Source organism: Sipha flava, unplaced genomic scaffold (genome assembly GCF_003268045.1).
Source record: "Sipha flava isolate LNK unplaced genomic scaffold, YSA_version1 85_pilon_pilon, whole genome shotgun sequence".
NCBI classification, from domain to species: Eukaryota; Metazoa; Arthropoda; class Insecta; order Hemiptera; family Aphididae; genus Sipha; species Sipha flava.
In genome coordinates this window covers 1,191,329-1,218,708 of record NW_020273627.1, presented here as the reverse complement: position 1 = coordinate 1,218,708, position 27,380 = coordinate 1,191,329, and the positions used below count along the sequence as shown (strand labels likewise).

At 30.8% G+C, this 27,380-nt stretch overlaps 1 protein-coding gene across 2 annotated transcripts in view; it reads left to right on the top strand.

Moving 5' to 3' along the window:
• The first annotated feature begins 9,312 nt into the window (after positions 1-9,312).
• The window catches only part of LOC112693360 (lachesin), a 134,366-nt gene continuing 116,298 nt past the window's right edge, over positions 9,313-27,380 (top strand). Inside the window, exon 1 of one of the 2 annotated variants that reach the window (XM_025568376.1) lies at positions 9,313-9,644. In XM_025568376.1, the coding sequence (XP_025424161.1) occupies positions 9,569-9,644 (76 nt within the window). In that variant the 5' untranslated portion in view covers positions 9,313-9,568. The remainder of the gene's footprint in view (positions 9,645-27,380) is intronic. The other variant, XM_025568375.1, reaches the window with a different exon arrangement.

Sequence of the window (27,380 nt, the reverse complement as noted above, 5' to 3'; positions counted from 1 at the left end):
AACCGATAATTGCTGGGCAAAATATAAAAAAATTTCTGTAAACATAATTTCACAACAATAGTCGAGTTCATATTGTACCCGGGAAAGAATTTATTACGACGAAGATTATTGAAGTTGTCCATGACTCCTAACACCGTTCAAAGGTAAAATGACTATTGTATCAGCTTGCTGTTCACGTATCGTTATTGGTATGCACTCTACAACGGAGTTTGTGATAACCACCGTAATTTTTTTACGTTCGAATAAATCCGTCGGCTGACCTACTGATCTATTAGACCCAGTAGGATTATCACTGAAAAAATTAAACGGCATTTTTCTTCTCTGATCATTTATGTAGGTACCTCGTACTACTTATGGCTAAGAAAATGACTTCATCCCAAGGAAGCGGGATTCAATTATTCTTAGAATTCAGTATTTATAGGTTTTACGTAATGGTAATCCACGTGTTTATAGTTATACTAATCACGTCTGTAATCGTTAACGTGTACAGCGACATGTTGTCAAAGTCCACATGAAAATACGAAACATTTTAACAGTGAAAACAATAATAGCAAATTGTTTTAAGTATGTGCATTTATTTTCCATTGTTTTATGTTTATTTTAAAGAAAGTGTTTTGATTTAAAATAGTTACTGTTATAAACGACAATTTAAAAATGTAAAGTATAACATATTTTGCATTATTTGGATTTCTATTACGATTTTGTGTGTACTCTATAATCACTACCGATTAACAATCGCTCATATTTATCAATCGATCTAAGACCAAAATGAAGATTAAATTTTCCATTTATCACGATTTACGTTTTCGCTGTTAAAATGTTATGCAATTTTACTATCATCATTTATTTTTCGTAATTCAGACTGACACCACATTCTTAATCGTAATATGTTTGCGCACGTTTGTTACGTGGTTTCCGTTGCTTTTTGCGGTGGAAGAAATACACGAGGTACCATAAATAGTATCCAAATATAGAGATAGATGAAGATATCCCGTGGTATACTAAACGAGTACAGTGTAGTACGACTCTCTACCCACGGTGTATACGATGATAAAGTTTTGATATCTATCGACTATCCGAGTTCTGTGTCTGCCGCACGCGTTGTGCAGTGTGCGCGGAATAGGTTAACATTGTTGAAAAATGCAAATTAACGACGGGAAACTTGACCCATTATTGATAAGAAATCCGTACTACTTCTTTTTTATGTGACGATAAAAGAAAAAACGATTCTTTCCCCCCGTATATATATATGTATACGGGTATGCGTACGCACTATGTTACGTTATTCCCATGCGGAATATAAAACACACTAGCGCATTTTATTTATACACAGACCGGGTCGAAGCCGCTCTCAAAATACAATTGTAACGACCGAATCAAAAACGATTTTCGAAAAAAAAAAAGAATCATATGCTCTCAGTCCTAAACATTACCACACGTACTATACGTGCGCATCGTAAAATCTATGTGTGTACATGCGCGAATAAAAATTATTGAACTCGGAGAATGTGTCTTATATTGTCTTATATTTATATTGATTATAATTATCATGCGCGTAACATGTATATTAATGAAAGTTTAACAATTGATAAAATATAATACATTTTCTTTTGTTAATATTATACGAACTACATCGAAAAAATATTTCATTTTATTTAAATTAAATATGAAAAATTATTTTTTTTTAATTATTGTTTACGTTAGCGTTAAAGTAACAGTTAAATGATTTAGAAACATCTGCTTAATTTTTGGTTATAAATCATAAGCCGAATTTGTTAGGACAATATTATTCATAAGTGAGAAGATTAAATTCAAATATCTGAAAAATTACTTTTAGCTTGACATTTCCGAGAAAAATTATTATTTTAAAGTATACTTCATAAAATATAACCCTTATAAATTATACTCCTTATTTATTTATTAAATATATTTTTTTTTCGGGAGCGAAAAAGAAACACGAAATCATAACATTTTATCCACGTTTGTTGTTATTGTTTATTTATTTTTTTGTATTAATGATAGAGAACAATTTTTTTTAAAAACGTCTTTAGCAGGAATTTTAAACCTGCGCAAACGATCGGACCTACACACGCGTAGAAACGAAAAATGTCTAGCGATGAATGTTGGTATGTATGGTCACGTCATAAATTTAAAAACGAAACAAATCTTCGAGCAGAGTAAAATATAAAGGATACCAACAGCCCGTTATCGTTGTACAACAAAATAATTAACTCTGATTGTGTGTCGTAAAAAAATGCTTATCATAACAAATATTTTTATTTATTTATTTCTTATCAAAACGACAAAACATTATCACAGCAATGATATTGTGAGGAACAGTCGCGTTCACTTGGGAATAATAAGACCCATTATACATTGTCTGGAAACATATCTGATATCGAACTCACAATCAAATCGTTGAATGCTCCTTTTCCCCTTTTCATGTTATTTTCTTTTTTTTTTTTATCGTTTTCCACATTTTATCCGGATACATGCTTAATATAGTTTTCGTCTACGCACATCGTACGTACACTGTGCCATCGTAACTCATGAACAAAGATCAGCAATACTTTTGCACCCTTGTATTTTATTATTTCTGCGAACGACGAAATAGGGGATCGAACGAATCGGTATTTAAATCGGGAAGACGCGCGACGCCACCGCGTGTATTATTCGGTGTTAGTTATCTCACGTGCATAATAAACGTAAAAGTGGTCGCACTACAGTACGGCGCTTATCCGGGTGAAACAGATACGTACCGCGATGTTGTACAGGACCACTAGGTATTGCTTATTTTATTGGTAAACAGAACGACAACGAAATGTCAATGAATAAAATTACCATCGTCAATTTTATTGTCTTAAGGAATATTATACAGGGAAGGGCGAAATAATTGAAAGGTTAGGGATGGTGAAAATAAAAAAGATGATGTTTTTTCTGAAAAAGATTACATCACGTCCTTTGTTGAGGGGAAGTAATAATATTCTTTAGTCAACGCGCTCAAAGTGTGTTTAAAAATATCCGTTGTGTCCGTTTTACGTGTTACCTTATGGTAATTTTTTTGACTCTTTTACTATTTATTTTTTACAATCGTTTAAAACAACAATTTCAACAACTCTGTCATTATAAAACTTGTGTACTTATATACTGTATTGGAAAATGTTGAGAATTCACCAATAATTTTTAGCACTAGATAATGTTCCGAATGTCAATTCTAAAATCATATTTCATGTATCGAATTCAAATATAAATTTAATATAATAAGTAACAACGAAATGAGTTCCAAACAAATATTATAATGTCGTAAAAATAATTACTGTAATTTTGTGCACTACAGTTTATGATATATTATAGTCGATACGTTTAATTGAAATCAATCGTGTTATATACTAGTGAACAAATTTTGTTCTATACAATATTAAACATTTATTTCGGAAAGATAATTTAGACCACGCATTCATATGGTCACATTGAATAGAGCTTTACTCACAAAATCTCAATATTTTATCTTAAAAACATTATAACACTCTTATAATAACAATAATAAAATAATGCTGTGTTACATACATGAATACCAATTTATAATACAATGCATGGTAAATAAATGCATTGGAAATGTTCCGGTATTGAGCAATTAATTGTTAGCCGAGTACTCGATATCATATCATATCATATCAATTAATCAGCCATTAAGGCTTTATCACACACTCACACACACACACACACACACACACACAGCGTTCTGTTTTAGCGGTACATTCTAGAACGCGGAGTTCAGGTTGTACAAAATTACAAAATTATCACGCGGTCCGAGCGCTTTGCCTCGGTTTCTGTCACTGTTTCATAGTCTATTGGTTTTATCAAGATGGGAGAAGAAACGGAAGTACTCATCGAAAAAGTGAGAAAACATGCATATTTGTACGACACTTAACACGAGTCTTACAAAAATGTGGTGAAGAAGGCAGAAACATGGAAATTGATTGAAAAATAACTGGGTATTACAAGTAATTTGTCATGTGACCACAATTATTAACATAAACGGAGGTATTCACCAAGTCCGTTTCCCTTTTTTTCATTAATTGGATGCACCCAGTATCGTATCTTCCTTTTACTACTCTCGTAATAGTGCTACAAGAAGGAGAACTTTCTCCTCGTCAGAACTATTCATTATTTACGAAAATTCTGCGAAATCCTTGAAAAACTATAATTATAATAGATTGCACACCCATATAACGCTTGGTGTGTGGCGTAGACTACACATATGACCGCCGAGGAGAACGCGTGTTCGTTTATCGCCGCGTCAGAACGTGTCCTGTGTGATAGAGCCTTTAAGCTGGTACTACATTTCAACAAAGGAATAAAAATTGAAAATTTATTGTAAACTATTAATGTATTCATATAAAAATTATTATTTATATCTTGAATAGTAATTAATTAAAATTAATATATAATATATAATAAAAAATATAAATAAAATTTCTAATAAAAAAAATGTAAAAAATTTTCTTAACCCTTTTTTCCTCTAAGCACTTGAAAATGGATGTAAAATTTAACAATGACTTTCAGAGTACCCCATTTATGATTAAATCCATATTTAGAGCTACGTGGATAAGCGTATAGTGATCGCTGTGCAGGACACTGCAATTGTTGCCACATTAATTATTTAATAGCGTAGCTTGTTCCTGGTTGGCTTAAGGTAGTTGTGAAAAATTAAGTACCTGGTTAATAAACATAACATTTGTATTTTAAAGTAATCGTAAGTTACAGTAATTAATTAACACTTTAAACAATAATTCAAATAAAAATAACCCACTGTAACGCAAAAGTTATTAGTATGGGTAATTACTAAGTACTCGCCGTGATGTGGTTTTAATTGAGTCCATGACGAGCAATAGTCTTATATAGATGATTAGCTAGTCTAGCAGTGTGGCTATCTTTTGTTTAGTATTATGAGCTCTCTTCGTATTTATGCGAGTTTTAGTAATGAGGTGTGATGACGCGATGTTATTTGCTTATCATAAAAATATTACGTGGTGTTTAATGCAAAAAAAAATTTATTCAGCGAAATCGGAAAAATTATATTATGGTTTTTTCTTTTAGCCCTTTAACCTCCCTATTCCTGTGAATGCAATGGACTCGATGTGTTTTCTACTTACATACTTACACGTACATAATGCTAATTACATAATCATATTAATGTACCTAACTAATGAATTGGTCTATTAACTTTATTTTGTGCATACCACAAGCACCTGAAGCATTTTTTTTTTTTTACTTAAAAAAACCACAGGACTAAATTAAAAGAACAAAAATTTATTACTTATACGCAATATTCGTCCCATTGGAAATTTAAAATATAGAATAGACATCAATCTGGAGTTTTCCACACTTTTATTTCTCTTTTATTCAGGATTTTAATCATCTATTGTAAAAAACTAAAAAAAAAATCAATTCTATACATCAAATAAAGAACGATCATATGTGAGATATATATATGTTTTTATAAATATGTCATTCAAGGAGAAGCCTATCATGACTCTGATGAAGTGATGAACAACACCCGGGGTTTGGCAAACACGCAGAGAAAGACGAAGATTGAACACACTTCGCTTAAGATAATATTTAAACACACGGACCCTCGATCGGTCCGTTCAATGACATACGGAATCCATAAGAATACAATAAAATGAGCCTCTGTTGTCTATGTTCGTTGTCGCACGAATAAGATTAAAAAATATCTGTGACAATAATGATGATGTAGATGAAATAACTGTTATTAAAAATCGATTAGAGCACAGCAGCCTCAGAACTTAAGAAAAATATTACTTTTAACTCTATAAAGCTAGTAGTTTAATATTATGTACACCCTTTTTAATTATTATCCTGGGTATGCTTTATATTTACCTTGTTTCTTGAAATCGTTTATAACACGAATATTTTTGGAGCATTTCAAATGCCCCGTGTAATAATTAATTATAAGCACAACAATATGAAACAATAACAATAATTTAAATTGCGCTGTCATGGAAATAAACATTTAAATTAAGTCGGAACACCTTCAATTATTTAAATAATTGTTTAGAGACTTTAATTAAGAAGTCCGTTAGTTTCACTTAAAAATTACTAATAGAAACCTCGAAATCATTTAAATTTCGCTGCATACATTAGTATTTAACAGATTTTCAACATTGTAGAAAAATATAACACACAGGTAAAATTTCATACATAATACATTTATTAATTTAATAACAACATATCCATGCAATTATATGAACAGGAAAATTTAAAAATACATTTCAACGTTATCTTGTATTTGATAAATAATTAATATAATATTTCTAGAGACACTTTTAATATTACACTTTCACGAGATAGATTTCTTTTGTGATTATAAACAAAGTTCACTTCTCTCATAATCTCAAATAAATATGTGTATATGTGTGTGTGTGTGTGTGTGTGTGTGTGTGTGTGTGTATGGTAAGAGTGTTTTGTATTTGCTTCGAGGATAAATTATTTAAATAAATGTGATTTAACGTTGAATTAAAATTCACCGTATAAATTGTATTAATTTTTCCATTTTAACTAGGGTTCGAAAAACAGGTTTATATACTGTTTTAAATTAGAATAAATAAACGAAACCCAAACATATGTAGGATATTTTTACTCCATTGTAAATGTTTGTTACCATGATGTTCATAATATAATTACAGACAAAAGTTTTGTGCATGTCGTATGGTTTTTATGTAAAATTCGTTTTCTATGGAAAATCACAAACATTGCTCGAATTATGTGTAAAATGGCGAGTGTTCAATTTTTTAATTAAAAAAAAAATAAAAATAAAATAAAATAAAAAAAACACGACCGAAAATAGTAGTTGTTAGAGTGTCATACAGATACACAGTGTGTAGAAATCCGGGTTTCTTAATTTTTATATTATGCTATTTTTTGAGAATAAAATAAATTGATTTGGTAATAAATATTCTCTGTACGATCCCAGGAAGTACCATAAAGGTTTTAGAATCGAGAACGATCCATAGTTATTGGATATACGTTGTTGAATGAAATTATCGGACTTTAAATTACAGAAGAAACCGTACATTAGATTATTCCAGACCTTGCCATTTTTAACATGCAAATTTCGTTTATATACTTACTTATTATTGTATATTAAGTACTACGTATTTGAAAACATAATGAAGTGAGCCCTAAGGTGTATTCTTTATGCAGTGATATTAAAAAAAAATTGTCATTGACATATCTAGTGTAATATTTTAATGGTGAAATAAAATAATTAAAACAGTAAAATAATCATGAATACAATGGTTTTCAAACTATAAACCCTCTCACGGTCGCATATTGTATTAACGAAATTATCTATTTATAATTACGACGAACAGAGAGAGATAAACTAACGAATCTTAAATAAGCTCCAATGACATGTTGTTTTCCTGGAATAATGTTGCGTAATTTGGTGTACGATTGATATTATTATCCTTGGTAAGTACAACCGCATTGGTGTTCTATTTTTTACCGTGGTCGACAACAGGTACACAACTACAGTGAACTATGGTAATCGACTACGAACCTGTTATCCTTAAAGCACATTTTGATTTCGAAAAATCATCGACGGACAGAGATCAGCTAAACAGGACAACTGACGTTATTTTCGATAAAACAGTGTGTACCCGCTCACAACCGCTCTGTTGTTTTTCACGCCAACACGGTGAAACATTAGGTGACATCAGTTTCTTCGTCAGGTCGTTAACACGAACAGAAACGGAATCCGAGTATATGTTGAAGTGCAAACGAGGTGAGGAATGTATAGGTTTCGTCTGGACCACGGTTCATTTTATTTTCTGTGGTACTTCCAAAATAACGAGTGAACGTGGTTGTTCGAACGCAAAACGAGTCATATGCTTCCCCCTCCCGCGGTCCAAAGCCAGTTCGTCATCTGTAAGCTTGGCCGTCGGTTGCTGCGTCTTTTTTTGTTTTCTTCGACCGGTGAAAACGACCACAACGTTCGTCCTCCGGTTCTCTGCGTCCGTGCAATTGTGATTACGATTTGTTTTTGCATTGTTGAAGATCTTGAAGACCTATCCGCCGTTGCCATTCCAGCAAGGTCGCCGCCACATAGGTTACCATAAGGAGTCGCATAGAGCGCTGTGCTGTCGCCAACACCAGGTCAGATAAAATCTCTTATTTTTTATTGCTTAACCCCACACGTGGTCAGTGAGCCGCTTAAAGTGTATATTAGAATTTAAGAATTGCTTAGCTTAGCGCCTATAAATAAATAAAAAAATATACTTGTTTCCGACCCATGAATTGTATAACGTTCTAATTGTGGTTTAATCCTCCTCCACTAGCGTCCACAACATAAAACGTAAGTCTTTGCCGACAACCGCTATATTTGTAGAATCGGTATCGACGCCAACAGTGATAATCGCGAACGTTACAGTTGCCGTTGTGCATCTACACGTAAACACCTTAAACACTACGGGGTGAGCAATAACGCGAAAGATGGATTTGGATCGACCGTTATCGGTCAACGTTTGCGGTTTCGGTTGGTTTTCGAATCGGCGATCCGTCATCGTAAACCGATTGTTTGAATCGGAGTCTACCGTATTTCGTAGTGGACGTTTTGAAATATTCAACGTGATCAAACATTTGGCCGACGGCTTCGGTGGATGGTGTAACCCACACCGCCTCGGAGACCGGATGTATGTTACGGGTGCGGGTAGATGGGATAGCTCGTGAAATATTCTTGCAGAACAGTTCGATTTCGATGCGCAGCCGACAGAATAAAATCGAAAACCGTGTCTATTATTTGCAACGGTTTCGAGATGATGACACGCGATCGGACCTTAAAATATATCATTGCACCTTCGAGAAGCACTTGAGATGCTACTGGTGTATATTCGTTACGGAAACTTACAACCGAATGCGATCGATCTGCTCATTTTTCGAAAGAACACGATTTCGAACGGTGCAACACCGAATGTTCTTTTCAAGCGATTTTCAAGCACACAAAAGATCGCGTCCATCTTACGAGGCAACGTCGTTATCATGCGGTTCCAGTGATTCGGATGGCGTGGTTACCAGTCTCCAGTGCACGACGGCGAAAACACTTTCGCGGTTGCCGAAACTTCGCGGTGGGACGGTCGCGGGAGAAACGGGTTACTGGAACGGTGAGGGGGAACGTCAAGCAACCCATACGGCACGCGTGCGGTGCGGGAAGCACATGCGTATAAGGCCCCGCCCACCGGAGTAGGAAGGCACACCGGTCTCGTCTCGCCACCCGCCGCCGACAGTGCATCAGCTGCCGGCGCTGTATGTCATCGCGCGTTTCTCGTGCCGAAGCTTCGTCGAGCGGTCCACGTGCTCTTCCGCGACATCCACGGTAACCGCGCGTCTACCGACCCCTACGCACGTTACGTTCTTAGTGTCACGGGACTCGCGCAACCTGACAGCCGGAACACTCGGCCACTTTCCGCACCCAGTGGCAGTCTGGATATTCCCGTTCGTGAAGATGACGCCGCGGCCGATCGCATAGATCGTCTGACCACGGGCCATGCTGCTGTTTTGCCAGCGTACCGACCACTACGTGGTCATCTTCCTGTTCCAGATACTGACCGTCATCTGCGCAGGTAAGTGGAACGCAACGGGCGAATCCGTGACACGTGTCCCGACGCTGCGCCAAAAATCCTTCCGGTCCGGGAACCCTCCTTTAACGCCCGGAAAGGTAACTGAGAGTAAAAAAAAAAAACGAAAAACGGTTGGTCATCTTGATGTCATACGCGGTTTAACCTATCAGTAAACGTTTCAAAGACAGAATCAAACTTAAGCTTTCCAAAATACAATTTTCTCCATGCGCCTGTGACGAACGGAAGACTAGACGGTGATTTTTCTGGAAAATCGTATTTAAAGCCGATGTTAGGCGTCGCGTTGTCGTAAAAATGTATCTCGATTCTACGCGCACGTATATTCCGATTACGTCCGGTTCACATGCACGCATTTCACAAATTTCGCTGATCCGTCGACCCCGGCCACAGTGATCTATACCGATTCCACGGTTAATATTTTTTACATCGTTTTTATAATTCGTAGTATTATGCAGATGTAAAATTTATGATAGCTATAAAGTTATGATCTGACATTTTCCAGACACTCGTGACCAAACGAAACTTTATGTTTATTTTTCAATTCAAACATCGAGGGGAGAGAGTGAAAAGTTATACTCTGTTATTATTTAACCAACTTACGAAAGCATTCTATAAAATATATTCGTTTCAGTATTACGTTGTTCGATGACGATTAGTTTGTGTAACGCAGTTAACACAAAAACATTTTTTTATCTAATATTAGAGTACACCAATCTAACGTTAACTTGACACTCCGATTTATAGTTGCTTTCAAATTTATACCAATAATATAACGAACATCTTAGAGAAGGATAATTACAAGTATATCATGTTTTATCGGATTTTCAAATTATATCCAGAACATAATTTTGAATGACTTATATCAAATTTTTTTGTTTTGGAAATAAAAAGCAAAGCTTCCTTATATTGAAATAAATTATAAAATAATAGTATATATAATTTTAACTATTATAATTTTTAGATTATTCCAATTTGAAACGAATTGTGAAAAAATTGAGAATTAATCTAATTAAAATTTGCACGATTTTGTACTAAATTTTTTGGATCATTGAAATAAGAAAAATTTAGTCTTTTTAGTTTTCATTTTCATATCCTGCACTACACTAACTTAAAAAAAAAAAGTTATAATCAGAAATGATAAAGATAACTAATGTAAAAAATACGCTTACGTAAAATTTAACATTTTTTTTAAAGTTTTTTGGAATATTATTACGAAAATCAAACAAGTGGCATTCGGAAACTTTGTTATATTATATTTTCGATCTCTTATATAAAATCTTGAATAAAACTTTTGGTGTGCTTTTACTACCTGCAGAAAATATGTGTATAGAAAAATCATTTTGATGTGAAATTCAATATTTTACTAGAGATCTAAAAATTATTTTTATTTTATGAACGATTCTATATTGAATCTAGGAACTGGTCAGCGACACTATAAAAATTTAATTTTTAAACATTAACAAATTAACTATACCGAATTTTGAATTTTCAACAAAATTTTTCATAAAATTTGTTTAAGTTTATGGCTTAGATATTTAATATAAATATTAATAATACTTCAATATTTTTTGGTTATAGAATAAAATACTAATCCAATATGATTTCACATAATTTAATAATAATAAATTGATTATTTACATTTCTTATATATTTAAAAATATAACAGTGGTCGTTGGTTTCATTATCAAATTCCATTATAATTAATCGAACATCAAAGAACAAGGAGTACAATTATAATACATTCTATAGATTATGTACTTTTATAATATGTTACGTATACACTAACAATATAAGTATTTATTTTCTTTGTCATGAGAATATCAAGCACACGTGTAGATTATCTTCTTATCCTATGATGTCCCTTGTCCGTAAACCAAATAGGCGTACCGTGCGATAGTATGTTTACTTACTTTTCAAAGTTTTTGGGTTACTCATTTTTTTAAAGATATTGTTAGAAAGTCAACTATAGCCACCCTCTCATTCAATACCACATTGAATGAAATCTTTCAAAAGTTTGTTGTCACTGTAATAACTGGTTTTTTACAGATGAATAACGAAACTAGTATAACGGTGTGACATTTATCGTTACTAGTATCGTTTCACTTTAGATTTATTACACTTGAAAAAAATTCCTAATATTTGTTTTCTTTATAAATATTTCAAACCAGTATTTTTTGTTAGTTATACTGTTTCTTGTATTGTGTATATAATAACTTACTCATACTTCGTAATAATTGTTCAGTGATGATTTCAATTTGTTAGAGAAATATACTCACAATTTAAAATATCCTATACTCGTTCAAATTATTTTCTTCATTAAAATAATGGCTTAGTATAAAGCTTAAAAGAAATATGGAGAAAATATTTTCAGTTGCCTTGCTAATCATCAAATAATTAAGAATCAATAAATAAACAAAAAAAAGTTCTGTTAGCATAGAATGTTTCGGTTTTATCAAAAACAATAAAATATTACATGTTTATACATACATTATTAATTCACATATTTGTATTTGAATAATTGTATATACTATATACCATTATAATAATTAAGTTATATATCAATATTTCAAAAAATATTTTTTATCCACAAAGCAAAGATTCTAAAATACCATATAAATCAACACTTCATATTATTGGAAAAAATTTAATTTTGGTTTTTTCAATTACTGTAAATTATTATTCAAATAATATTGTGACTGAACAAATGAATTTTGTTCATAGAATTTTTAAATAATTCGATATTTTTATTTTTGACTTATAATTTACAATTTTACAACCAAATAAGATTGTGTATATGACGTTATCATTATTATGGTACAAAAATGAGAAGTAAACATTTGAATTATGTAAGATTTTTGAATTTAAATGATGGCAATAAATTGTTTTCAGTAATAATTACCATAGCTCATTTGATAATAAAATGAATAATTCGAGGCTTTATGACTTGATATTTGCATACATGGTTTATTCAACTTTATTCCAAAGATATTAAAGTGTCCCAAATACCATGTTTTAAGCATGATAAAATTCTTTGATATTTTTTATTTGAAATATGATAAGATTTAAAAATCGAAAGTGACGATTATAGATGTATTCTAATAGCACTTTTAATCGTGTTTATTGAATCTCCAAACATGAAAACAATGCATGTAATTGCTATTTTATGTGTAGTTATTATTTAGTATAAAATACTTTGAAAGTCTTTATTTTACGAATAATTATTGTTTGCGTCACCCAAGTTATCTTGAATGTGTTAAAAATCATTCTATCATATATTCTGCCAAATTACCTTAAATTACCCCGCAAGATGAGCTCACGTTTATGTACGAATATCTGCTGGCAACAATTGGGATACGAAAAAAAATCACTTCTTTTTTGTAGCCTAATAGTCTTATACCAAATTCTCTTAATACCAAAGTTGAAATTGTCAGGATATACGGGGCAAATGTTCCATCCTAACATATAAAGCTAACGTTAGTAGACTAGAAAACCTATAAATTCTAGGAATGCCTAGCTTGTTGTCCTAGCTTAAAAAACTAGCTTCGTTTATCCCGGGTATAAGAGACCATATTTGGTTGATATTTCCAGAACATGAGTCGATCATTCTTGGAAGACTTAAGATTGACAATCTATTGTTTTATTTTACTTGCGTCAGTTTTAAATAAATCCAATCGCTTTCCATAACTATTCAAATAAACTCTCTAAATTTAATTAAAAATAAATGGATCCCAATCCCATACACATTTCAACCATCACTTTTTATTATGATATTATACACTGTATTTTTTTTTTTTTTTTTTAGTTGTCTTTAAAATTATTATTGTAATAGTGCATTCTTATTACTTATAAAAATTGTCAAATTATTAATATTGGTATAATTCGTAAACTCAAAAAAAAAAAAATATTACACATAATTATTTTTTGTTTAAAACATAGTCAATTTTCATATCACATGGTATAGTATTATTACTTTGGGTTTAAAATATATTCCTTAAAGAGGATAACTCCTAATCTAACATGTTTTTTTTTTTTGTTCACAACTTGTTTGAATACAAAAATGGTATATCCTCAAACTCAACTCAATCTTCAATTTCTATTATATAAATCCACCAAAATAATACTATCCATTAATTTCAATTTAATATGATATTTTTTTTGTTTTTTTCAACGATATTTCAAAACATTAGATTATATAGTAAACAATTGTAAAAAAATTAAATTGAAATTAAATATTATTTTATTTTATTGGTATTTATATTTTTATATTCATTGCATTTTTGGCATTTTTGATCTCAAAAATTTAATGATGAAGAATTATTTAAATTACATAAACTCATATAAATCACTTATATTATACATTGGAAAATAATTTATTTTTAAAATTGTAATTTTTTTTTTTATTTTTAAAAAAATTTATTTCCCTTGTATTTGAATATTGTTTCAGCTCTACGTCAATATAACAATCTACTGTTGTACGTCATCAATAATAGCAAACTATTGAATTTTAAGGATTATTTTGATTATACAAATACCTAGTGTATAATATAAATGTATAGTTAGAATGTTAAATCAAATTATTCACAAAACACTTATGTAAATGCATGCAAGTCAATAATGAATTTATTTTGCGTAAAATACAATTAACCAATCAACAAAATGCTTATTATGCGTGCAAGTGTAATCTATTTTGCTACAACTATAAATTACATTATTTAGCTGCAATATTAGGGGTACAATATCTTAAAATTACTTTTTTTTGCTTATATTATTTCAGTTGTTGATGTAAATAAAATGTAAAGTAATAACCAATTTCCTAGTAGTCTATGTAATTGTACGAAAAATGAAAAAAATAAATATTTTTAACTGATTTATTCAAAAATGTTGTGACAATATTTCTAAATAATTAATTAGATCACTATCTTTTGACGATCTATACCCACTTCGTCATGTATTTTAACTGAACAGTTAAGTAATAATTAGTGTATACCAAGTGTGGCATTTATCACATAACATATAAATCGAGTTTATTAGTAATACGTACATTTATCTATAAATAGTTCATTATAGACTGATAGTAAAGTGTTCGACTTTATTTTTTATTTTAAAGTTCTCCTGCTTCAATAGCTAAGGTTATTAGTCAATATTATTTAAGAAATTTTTTATAAAATATATATATACAAATATAATTGAGAAATTCAAAATTTGAGATAAAATTCATGACATTTATGGTTGAATCTTTTTTAAGAGCTACTTTTATGTGCGAGAGAGGATAAAAGTTTGTATGTTCATACTTTAAACATTCCGAAAAGATATGTTTTATTGTGATGTGTGTTTGACAGTTTATTTATTTTGGGAGAAGGATTTTTACTGACTAAATATATGAGTGAATGTTCTATTATTTGTTAGAAATAAAGAGTTAAATTATTTTGACGGTCAAATCATTTATCACAATTATAAATTTTATACTGTATAGGGGGAAACTTAAAGTAGATTATACATGCAACATTATATTGTAGCCTAGGTATACAATGAAGATGCCATAAAATATATACAGTAATTAGTTATTTTTTTTTTTGAATGTTATAATAACAAATAATATATTTTGATTAAATAATTAGTTAGAATTAATTAGAATATTGACTATATATTAAAATTAGATATGTAACAATCACATAATTTTATTATAAATGAACATTTACAACTTAGTAAAATAAATAGATTCATTGGAGAAATACTGCCATAAAAAGTAAATATTATCATGATATTCAAATGTTTTTTTAAATATTGAGTAGGCAAAATTATTTAAATTTAATTTTATCTTATTTTTAAGAATGTATAGTTTTGACTGAATAAACCATTAACCTTTTCAAATAATATTTGTTGTATAGTTCCTCACTGATTAGTTTATAAATACGGGTATATTTGTTCTTAAATATTTTTATTTTTAAGTGGATTCTTGATTGTAAAATTAGTTATCAAGTATAAAAAAAGTTTTAAACAATTAACAAGAAAAAATTAGGTAATTTTATAAACAAATTGACTGAAAATAACTTCTCCCAATGCGTTGATATTGTTTTAATTAATTTTGTTTTTTTTTTATTAATTATATGTACAGTCCCTTTGTTATAGGAAAATAGAATATAATAAACACAATTACGAATAATATGATAAATAACATAAAGTCCAAATGGTGATAAAATCTATAACTTTTTAATTTAACAATAATAGTTATTAGTTTTTACTAACTTGTAACTACACGGTAAACTAAGAAGTGAATTATTTCTTATAATATCAATAAAGTGAGAAACTTAATACAGAAAAAATCGCAAGAAAAAGAACTGATGAAGCATGCGATAATCAATAACATCAACATATTTATTGAAAACGTTTCTGTTAACTCTTTTTTGATGATCGATAATATTAATTACATTTTATATTATTTTTTCAGTACTGTTATCGATTCAAAACGATCAAAACATTGTAAACTTTCCAAAAAAGTCTCCTATATATTAGATAATGTTAGAAAAAAATTGAACGTATACGTCATTTGTACTCATTCAGAATACAACTCTGAAAAATAAATTGTACATTTCCGTTTTTATAAATGCTTGTGAACGATTGCACTTTATTTTACAACCTACTTATTTTTGACGAAGGCCTCACGACATTGATGGATTCAAAGTTATGAGAAGCGATGTGTATGTGAAAATATATTTTATTATATATGTATGTATCGAGTATGTAAGTTGCCTCTTGTTATTTTGAATGTATGTAAAGTTAACATGGTTTGAATCGAAATTGCCAAAAACAGAACGTGACGTGCAGAACCCATGCCAACTTCCGAACGTCTCATACATGATACGACGAAGTTCAATAACGACGGGGGACGTTTCTTTGCCTACGAGATGAGGATGTTCAAAGCTGAAACTTATGCATGTCTTGAATAATATCGAGTATATTATAATACGTTTGCACCAACACACTTACAGACATCTAGCACTTCCGACTGATTTGGGTAAAATATCTATTTAACGATATATATACTCTTTCTTTCTCTCTCTCTCTCTCACTCTCTTAATATCACTCACCGAACCTTGGTTCTAGCATTTTAAACTGTACCCGGAAATGTATTTTACAAACTCACAAGACACGAACAGTTATTATTATTATTATTATTATTATTATTATTATGTTATCATTATAACACTACGAACATAATATTTATACCCTTCCAGAGTATACAACATTTATACAAGATAGTATTCGATTAACAGTTACCAGAAAAACGAATTGCAATTGTTTATTTAGTTTTAATCACGTAGAAAGCTTAATTCAGAAATTTTTACACGTATTTTCTTCGTAATACATTAATAGTTTTCTAAATGTGTTAGAAATTAAAAAAAAAAAAATTAAATACAATTTAAAGATTGATGTTCGTTGGTATAAACTCATAGACGTGTGTAGATATGTGTATCAGAGTGGGGCTTACAATACTTTTGGGTCCTATTTTAACAAAACATGCAGTAAATTTAATAAATTTTAATATACTATATATAGTATAAATAGTTAAATAAACATAACTTTTATTTAATATTTTGGTATATTAGTCCCAACGAATGTATTTTTCTTGAATTTCGTATATTTTTCTCAGATTGCTTGGTTAAATAACATTTAATTTGGACAAAATCAGTTAAAATACGGGACTCTTAGTCTTAGACTTAAATTGTAGGTTCCCATTTGCAACATTTCAAAGGGTTTTCCCGGTACACCCAGCACTCCTCGTCCGAACGCGTGCGTATATGTATACAATTTCTATGTGTGCAAACTTGTGTTTGGCCGCAAACGATGTAAAAGCATGTTTAGCCTACAAATAAAAAATAATTTTCATGCTGCTGCTGTTTTAACCACTAGTATTACCGCGACCACGGTTGGTCGAAATCAGTAGGCACACAAAGCGGAATATTCTGATAATCACGACTAGGAAGGATTGGTGAAAGCCTGTTACGAATGCCCTTTATCTCCCGCCCGGTTGTCCCTTTGGGACTTAAAAACATCGACGACGGAAACTTTTAACCACCACTGTACGTTGAATATCGCATTCGCATTATCTGGGGGCGAAATCGGCTAAGAGAAAAACTCGACGAAGCACGTACTCGGTATTATCTTCTTACATACACGAGGCTGCTGGTTGAACGACCTACGGTGGAATGAGGAGGGGGAGAATGAAAAGAAGAAGAAGAGACCGTCTTTAATGTCGCAATAGTCTTAAACCACGATGAATGCATAAATAAAATATTTTTAATGTAAAACTGTACGTATGAATTCCCATTTCGTTTCGCCTAACCCGGTATATACGCGAATAAATGTGTACACGGAATTGCGTCCCTGTAGTGGCGTAGCGCAACGGTAAAAATAATATTAACAATGACCTTTAAAAGTACAGCATAAAACGCTGTCTCAATAATCACAAACCTCCCTTCGTTACTCTATAGTAGGTAGTAGGCGTGTTTTAAACGTAAAGTACATACAATAATATATATATATATGGTCAATAATAATAATAAGATCGTTTATTATAATATAAAAACTGTATAAGAATATATTTTTTATGGTTTGAGCTATTAAAAAAAAAAAAAAAAACGTATTTCTCCAAACGAGATAAATACGAGTATTTAACATCCGACAATTTTCGGTAAACATAATATTTATTATTTGATATTATTTCATAAAATTGTCAGATAATATGATGTATAATAATCATGTAAAATAGAAAATATTAACTGAATAACATTATCACATAATATGTGTATATAATCAAGTTATATTGTTAAGTAAAAAAACTAAAACTTCAAATAAGACTTAAAATAAAAATAAATAATAATAATGCAATTTACTTAAAATAAATAAACAAATGTTTAATATTTGGTTCTCTATTACAGTGGTTCTCAATCTTTTTTGTATGGCGACACCCTAATTTAGATCTATAAAAATGGCGACACACAATTAATGGATTTTATTATTATTGGAAATTTTATTTAAAAATTTAAAACTTAAAAAAAGTCTTAATTTCTTGATTGAAATTAAAAAGTTTAAAGTTTTATGTAAAACCATATTAGTTCATAAATATGCAGACCTGGATAGGTCTTCGATTTATGGGCAAATGGTTAACAAATTTTCGCGTAATTTACAGTCAATATCATTTTTGCTTTTTGTTATTTCCAATATCGAATATGCTGATTTAGTCATGTACGATGTTGAAAAGAAAACGAAATTTTCAATTCTTATTATTCCTGTGTATTGAATTTACAAAAAAATTCGAAATGAATCATTTTGAGACATACAAAATGTAGATTTTAATGTTATTTCTAAAAAATAAGAATTAATAAGAATATCATTATAATTTTTTTTTATATGTGGCTTTTATTATTTCATCATAATTCCGTAATAATATACGTTCATACTTTGAAAGCTTATAATTTTAATTAATAATATTTTGGCGACACACTCCAAAGTAATACGTGACACACTAGTATGTCACGACACACCGGTTGAGAACCACGGCTCTATTATATAGTTTAAGTTTTTTTTTACATTAATTATTATTAATTAAAAATTCATTATTTCTTTTAATGTTATTTTAACTGTAATTATTAATATTGTTTTGTTTCTGAATAAAGATAAATTCTTCAAAAACACCCAATATCGTGTATTGTCATTGATTTGATTGATATTTTTTCTTTTTTTAATTAGAAAATACATTGAAGTCATGAGAGTGTTTTTGTAAAGAAACCCTATAGTTACTTTGCAAAATGTCTCAGACAATACAATATGTTTGTAAAAGTACTCTAAAGTAATAGTATAGTATAGGTTTCATTTGGGTGTGTATTTATGTCTTTTCGACGTTTTAAGGCTAATATATGAAATGTAATATTAATAAAGCATCTAAAGCAATAAAAGTACAAGTAATTAAAACTAAAACTCATAAATTAAAAAAAATGTTAGTCTATTACCTTCATCATAATATTAGTATTCATAATAGTTTGAACTTCAACATTCAACAGTGATAAATTTCATAATATCAGTTTCAAGTACATAGATACGATGGATGAATATTATACTTCATTAATATATATATACATATATTTGACGTCATAATTGTTATGATATTAAAAAATGTAATTTATTCATTTTTTCTGGTACATAAAAATTAAACGGTCTGCTATAAATGTAAATTAAAAGGGGCTAACTTTTAAAAGATCATTGGTTCAAAACATTAACAATTCTATCTTTCTGTAGAAATAGAATAATCTCGGTGTTTTGCATTATGAAATGGTTTTAAAATTTACTCCACGATTCTTTAAGGGAAATATTTTTTAAAAATATCTCAAGGGTAAAAATATTAAACAAAAGTAATCGTAGTTTTATAAAAATTAATATTAAAAACCCTACAAATTTCACATATGTGTGTGAACAATGAAACAAATTATCAACCAATATTATAAATGCAGTTTATCGATAAATAACCAATAATAACAAAAATGATACAATAAATTATTCTATACCAAAAATCTTACATTGCATTCGTATGTGTTCTAAAGTAATTTTTTTTTAACATTATCTCTAGCGTTGTCATAACGATGAACTAAACATAAGATTCACATTAAAATTTTTTTCCTACAAACTTTTCGGTTTAATTAGTTTATAATCTTGAAGTTTTTATATCCTTTAATAAATCACCTAACGGCTTGCAGATAGCAAAAACCTCAAAAACACTTTATTTTCATATTTATTTTAAATAATATAACGCTTTATTGAAAATCTGTCAATAATTTAACCAGCATTATTTAATAAGTGTTTCGATTTAAAATCGGGGAAACGTAAATATAAGTTGTGTTTGTTCGGTATTATTTTAAGCGCGTATATAAATATCAGACGTGTAATTTCATGGGCCTACGTTGTGGGTGTTCAGAATGGTAGAATAAATACGACTGATATCGGTCTTCTCATCAGCTTACGATACGCTCTTATCGTACTCTCCATCATTTCCTTTATCTTCTCCAACTATAATTCTGACTTCTTTATATAAGCAGTGATTTGTATCTATTTCGTATTTGTAACTATATTAAATAATCTTCCCTATTCAACTTCGTAAAACCAAACACTTAAAAATATGTCTTGTTATAATTTTTCATAAATAAAGGAATTTAGTAAAAAAATTTAAAAATTAAAACTTATGCAAATTTTCAAGTTTCCAAACTTCAACGAATACACAGGTCTCACTTAAATACTACAAGAACGCTTTATTTTATCGGTGAATTTTTGACAACAGTTGATGGCAAATTCAAACGAGTTTCGACATAATGTATCGATTCGATGACAATTTGTTTTTTACAAAATTATTTAAGCTTAATCTAACTTTAATCGTTTTATTTATTTTGTCTTGTACATAGTTTATTTTATTTTTCATTGACTGAGTTTTCTATTTTTTTTAGGTACATCAACTAACAAAAGATTATGAACAAAATTACTTATCACAGCGTTAATTGGTATTAACCGTTATCATATTAATGTAATACATTTGTTTTTATTAGAAAAATCGACTTAAAAATTGAACAGATTAAAGATTAAATATACAATAAAAAGTTCATATATAGTCTGTTTAGAAATAGTTTCTTAACTGCGACACAAAGCAAACGAACTTAACGCTCTATAAATGTTAAGTGAAAATTAAATTTTTATTTCATTTATTGTTATGTTTTAACATATTTATCTTACGAATAAGTTAGTTTCATCGATATTAAGTCATACCACTGTTGCTATTTCACTGCATTTAAATATATTCAAATAGTCATAAAACGCCTATTTAGAATTATTAAACGCATTTAAAAAGTATATTTCGTAATTCAATGCACTATAATTCAATAGCTTTTATCGAAATTGAACTTTATTGCTTTGGGGCACGAATATTTTTATACCTCAGTCGTATTAATAGTGTTTCAGCTATGAATATCTGTTGTTACAAACCTTTTCACAACACATTTGAGTCAAATATTTTTTGCAGGAAATAATTAATTAATAATTAATAAATATGACCATATTACACTTGATAAATCTTTTTACTTTTTTATACTAAAAAACTATTCAAGTATTCGGAATATCAATTTATATACAATTTGATTAGGTTGTTATACAATTAAGTCGATATTATATTATATAAGCATTCGTTGAGTTTAATAGTTTGTATCTTTGTAAGATATTTTTAAATATTTTTTCGACGTACTTAATTATCAGCAATATTCTAAGAATTTACATATTATTTGTAATAAAAATTTATGAATTCATGCGATATTTTATCTGACCACCTTAAAAAGTTCAATAATTAAATCATTGCTGAAATTCAAAAATTTCTACCCATGGCATAAAAATAATAAGTCACGTTAACAATTGAAACTAAAAACAGTACACGGGTACTACATAATGCTGCGTAGAAATATAATCTGATTCTGTGTTCTGCTATTACTTTGGTGAATGATAACGTTTAAACTTTCAAACGGAAAACAATTTGACAGCAATCAAACTTTTATCAACCATGACACATTCATTTTTGCACGGGAAGTACAGTTATTACACCTCGACACTTGGATGTTTTTCGTATTTTTACGATACACATGTTTACGATAGTAATCGTTTCTATTTGTTTAGCCATTTCGTAATACATCGAATCGTATAATGAACACCGAGAAAACGTTGTTGATGAACATGTACGGTGAAAAGGCTAAGAAATCCAAACAGAAGTTTTCCTTTTGAAACGGTGCACGCGTCACATCGGTGATTCTACGTCTCCGTACGTGTATAAAACTTGTGGTGGTAGTAGTGATCCTTTCGTCGGTATACCGGGGACACGCGACAGGATATTGTTGGCCTCGCCTGGTCGGAATAGGTCTGCCGAAGTCGAAGCGTTGGAAACAATACGAATTGATCTCGACCCACGAGGATACCGATATCGTCACGCCCCGGCAGCCGTCGCTGGTGGAGTTTCCGAACCAATGTCGGCCACGGGACCGCGAGCGCAAACAAGACCGAAAACGGATGTCGCGGCGATACACGCGACATCGTCGGTACAGTGAAAATACGGTTCGGCTCGACCGGAGACGCGTAGCCGTCGTCCTCTTCGTCGTTGCCTACGGACCGTTATCGTGCTGTGTACACTGAGGCGGCGCTCGTATCCGCCGCCGCCCCTATTGACGTACGGATTACGCTGCAGGACGTGATTATTAAACGATCCGGGGAATACCGAGACGGGAATTAATATTTATTGCGAACCGTCCGATCGTGAAATATCGCCGCAATAACAAACGCGTGTTTGTTCTTTTCGCTCGCGATCGCCGTTCCGTTTGCATTTAACAGTTATCCCGAGAGCGTCTCTCCATTCGCCGGTGCCTATGCTGCCGCTTTCCTCGTCACGAACACGACGCGTGGAATCGATTCGATTGTGCGACTGCTTAGGTACCCGTTGAACTCGTCCGGACTGCTTACGGTTGTACGGCGAAACGGTGTAACGTATCGCCAGCTGGTCGCGTCCGAATTCCGTGTACTATCACGTTTGTTATAAGCAGATGACATGTAGAATTTGCGTATTTATTCTGCGCGATCGCAAGAATACCGTGGTACGGAATAAATACGTTTCGTGTTTCCGCAAAAACTAGTATTGACATTTTGTCTTCCGTATAAATGCGTATTTCCATTTTTTTTTTTTTAGGACATATTTTTTCCGTTTTATACTCTTAGACTCATCTTTTAAATGGTTCATAATTTTATCAACACTTTTCCGTATACGTTATTATTCCATCTAATAGTCGACACTGAAATATTGTTGAATTAAAAAGAATAAAAATATTTGATCCTATAACACGTTTGTTGACTGTCGCAAACTCATGTTTTCCTTTGAATATGTCTCGAGGGTCACCGATTAGATTTATTTCATTTTTAAACAGTAAACGCGTTGTCTACATCATAACATTCCCGATAGGACGATATCAAAAAATTGCATTAACTTTTTGTCAATCGTTATTTGTCAACTCAGTATTTTTGTAATTAATTCTTAATTTTGCCATTTACGTATGTACGTTTATTCATAATTCATATCAGCTCTATGTCATTATGTATTGTTTAAACGTTTAATTTCCAAAAGGTGAACAGTCTTTTAACAGTTGATTAAAGAGTTGTTTTTTCGGAATTTGGTACTGATGTGTTTTCAACTGACTGTAAAGTCCTATACTATATTATAAGTATCGTGACATTAAAGTAAGTGTAAAAAACAATTTAATTTTACGCAACATTTAAATGATTTATACATATTTCAAATAAAAAAAAGCATATTTTTAATGCATATGTGTTTGTATATTTATTGCTTTTTTAGAACTACTAAATGTTTGTACGAATTTGAGTATTTTGTGATTGCGGCTGTTTTTATTTTTAAAACATATATTCTCGTACATGGATTATTGCAATATTGTAACCATACAGTCACCAGTTTTTAAACTTTTAAAATTCAAAACAAAAAATTATAGAAATAAAAAAATATAGCTCCGACATGTCATATTATTGAGTTACTATTGACGATCAATACGGTCTTATCGATTTGCATTCACCGGAGAAACAAATAATGAGGGTAAAAATTACGCAGTAAATATGTTCCAATACTTTCAGTTATTTTGTGCATATTTATTATCTATCGAGATGTACTGTTGTTACACGGTGTGGTCGAAGGATTAAAATTCTTGGCCACAATACGGTGTTTTCCGCCTCGTCTCATGTGTTCGGTAGTGTGACCGCCACCGCCGTCTCGTCACCGCGAAGTAAACACGCTGTATACAACACGAAGGGACGAGAGGAATACCTTAAATTCTCAGCTTGCACTATCAACACGACAACGACGATGCTGCGAGAGAAAGACGACGGTTTATTCTCCATCCCCGTGTTATTATTGTATGCGCTTTCAAATACACACTCACACACGTACACACACATGCGCACGTGTACATGTTAACACATGCACACACGCGTACTAACACCCACGCACAACATGAAGGTCCTGGGTAAACAGATTAACCGTTTGGCCGGATGATTGTGTAAACCATGTCTACTAGCTGCTATCCATATATGCACACGAATGCCGTCTTATTTCGCTTACGATATTTCCGCTTATTATACATATGAGTACAAGAATGTTCCGGGAGAGACGATTCCCCTGCAACAGTAATGCATCCGAGTATATAACGTATATATGTGTGTGTATAGGTATCTTTGGGTAGAGGAACGAACGTGAGAACGAGTTACTACTACTACTACTACTACTACTACTACTACTACTACTACTATTACTACTACTATTACTACTATTACTAAGCACACCGCATTATAATAAATGCTTTCACACACATATGTACACGCACTGCAAATATTCGGAAAATCTGGTAACAAAACTCGTAATATTGTGCAAAAACATTGATCATATTTAACAGGATGATAAGAATTTCACGACAGCGGTTTTTGCAATTCGAACTAGCGAAACACCGAATGATTTCGCTAAAAGGAAGTACAGTCTGAGCATTTTGTTTCCCGCACTTTTTCATTAAGTTTGAGAAAATCGCTGTCACGTGAAATCCTCTGATCACCTTATGGCCTATGAGTATACATGCACGCGCAAACACATCATTTTCTACGTGCCACGCAAACTCGTGTATACTGTATAGTTTTGACCTCGCCACCCTCCTCCACATGCGATGCTTTTGCATAAATTTGCATTGTGTTTATGGTTTTCGAAACGTAGAGAGTGCTGTAATAATTTTCAATTCTATGTCGGTTCACGACGCCTGCGTTGCCACGTGTGCAATATTTCTAGACGTTCTACTCGTGTTATTAGCCACTATAGTATAACCGAAAAATACTTTTGAAAAAGTACTCGTTTACATGAATATGCATACATTTTATGGGTGCTAATATAAAAGCTGCGAGTGCTAAGTACTCTCGAGTCTTCTTCTTAATTAACCTTTTGTAGAACGCGCAGTTTAAAAATTATTTGATCTTGTGGGGTGAAAATCCACCCTTCGGTATAATCATTCATATTTCAATAATTTATTTTTCACTGCGAATTTTACCGACATTTCATCAAGTACTGCAGTTGTAGTGCACACTATACAGTGGTTCAAACAAATTTCAAAATAACGAAGATTCCATTTATGTTACCAAACACCATATTGGTATATTCGTTGGAAATCACAAAGATCTGTAGTGCTGATGAGCAATTATTTATCCGTCGCTTTTATATTGACTGCGCAATAATGCGGTGACTACTGAACAGGTAGAAGTATACATATGATGAAAGAATACGACTAATGGGTAAGGCGTAGATCTCTTGAAATATGTCGGATTCATCATTGTAAATAAAAAATACAGATGGTTAAGTCGTAATGTTAAATTATTGTAATATTTTACGCTTGTTAAGTCAGAACGTTTTTAGCTACGTGTTAGTATTAACATAGGATTGCCGTTCGTTTTTATTTTTTATGATTACAAAACACCTAAGTATAACTAAATTATTCATCTCGTACTAATTAACGCAATGTCTTTGCCAGTGTTTTGCGGACAAAACGTGTTCATAAATTTAAGTAACTTTCTACCACATTACTTCGTATTACTATCATACTTAGGTAAATGCTTAAATATTATATAGTTTTGTATTTCTATTGTACTCATACTAATCGATTAAGGATATGGATTGCAGAGAAATGTTAATGAAAAAAAATAATGTTGTAGTGAAAAAGAAGTTGAAAAAGCATTTGCTTAATTTGCGTATGCATTGTAAATGATTATAATATGTAAACATCGTTTTTTTGCAATCATTATTAAAAACACTAAATTAAATCTAACTGAACTGAGCTAGGCACAACGTAATGGTAGGATAATAATAATTTGTTTGTTATACTATAAGAATAATTACCGTATTTTTTATTTGCCAATATAACATTAAGGCATAGCGTTTATACTCCAACCTTCCGTTTTTCGAAAGGGTTGCTGAGAGCCACCATATAAGAAATGAGATCCAAAAATCAGTATTTATATATACTGATAATTTTAATATAAATGTAATTATTTTATTGGTATTAACTTTTAATTTGTTTAAATCAATATCGTATCTGCAACCCCAAATCTCAATATCATAAGATATAATCGATTGTACAAGTGAAATATACATGATTTTTAAATGTTTATTATCAAGAATATGTCTTAAATTGCGAAAAATGTAAAAGAAAATTACGAATGAGAATAATTAAGTAATCCATATGTTTTTTTTTCCATTTTAACTGTGAGTTAATATATAATTCCAAATATTTAATAAAATAAACTTTTTCAATACATACACAAGAGCAATTTAATTTATTTGAGTTAAGACATGGGGAGGAATGATCACAAACACTTAAATTATTTTTAATTATAACATTTTGTATATTACACATAATATGTTTAGTTTTATTTAAAGTAAGTTCGAGCAAATTATTATTAAACTATGATTTAACTGCGGTAAAAGTTGTATTTGCTTTATTATGTAAGTTCTCGATATTTTTATTATGCAGTAGAATTACAGTGTCATCTACAAAACATATTGTATTATTCTGTGGCGTAGTTACGGGGAGGGTGTAAGGGGTTTCCACCCCCCCC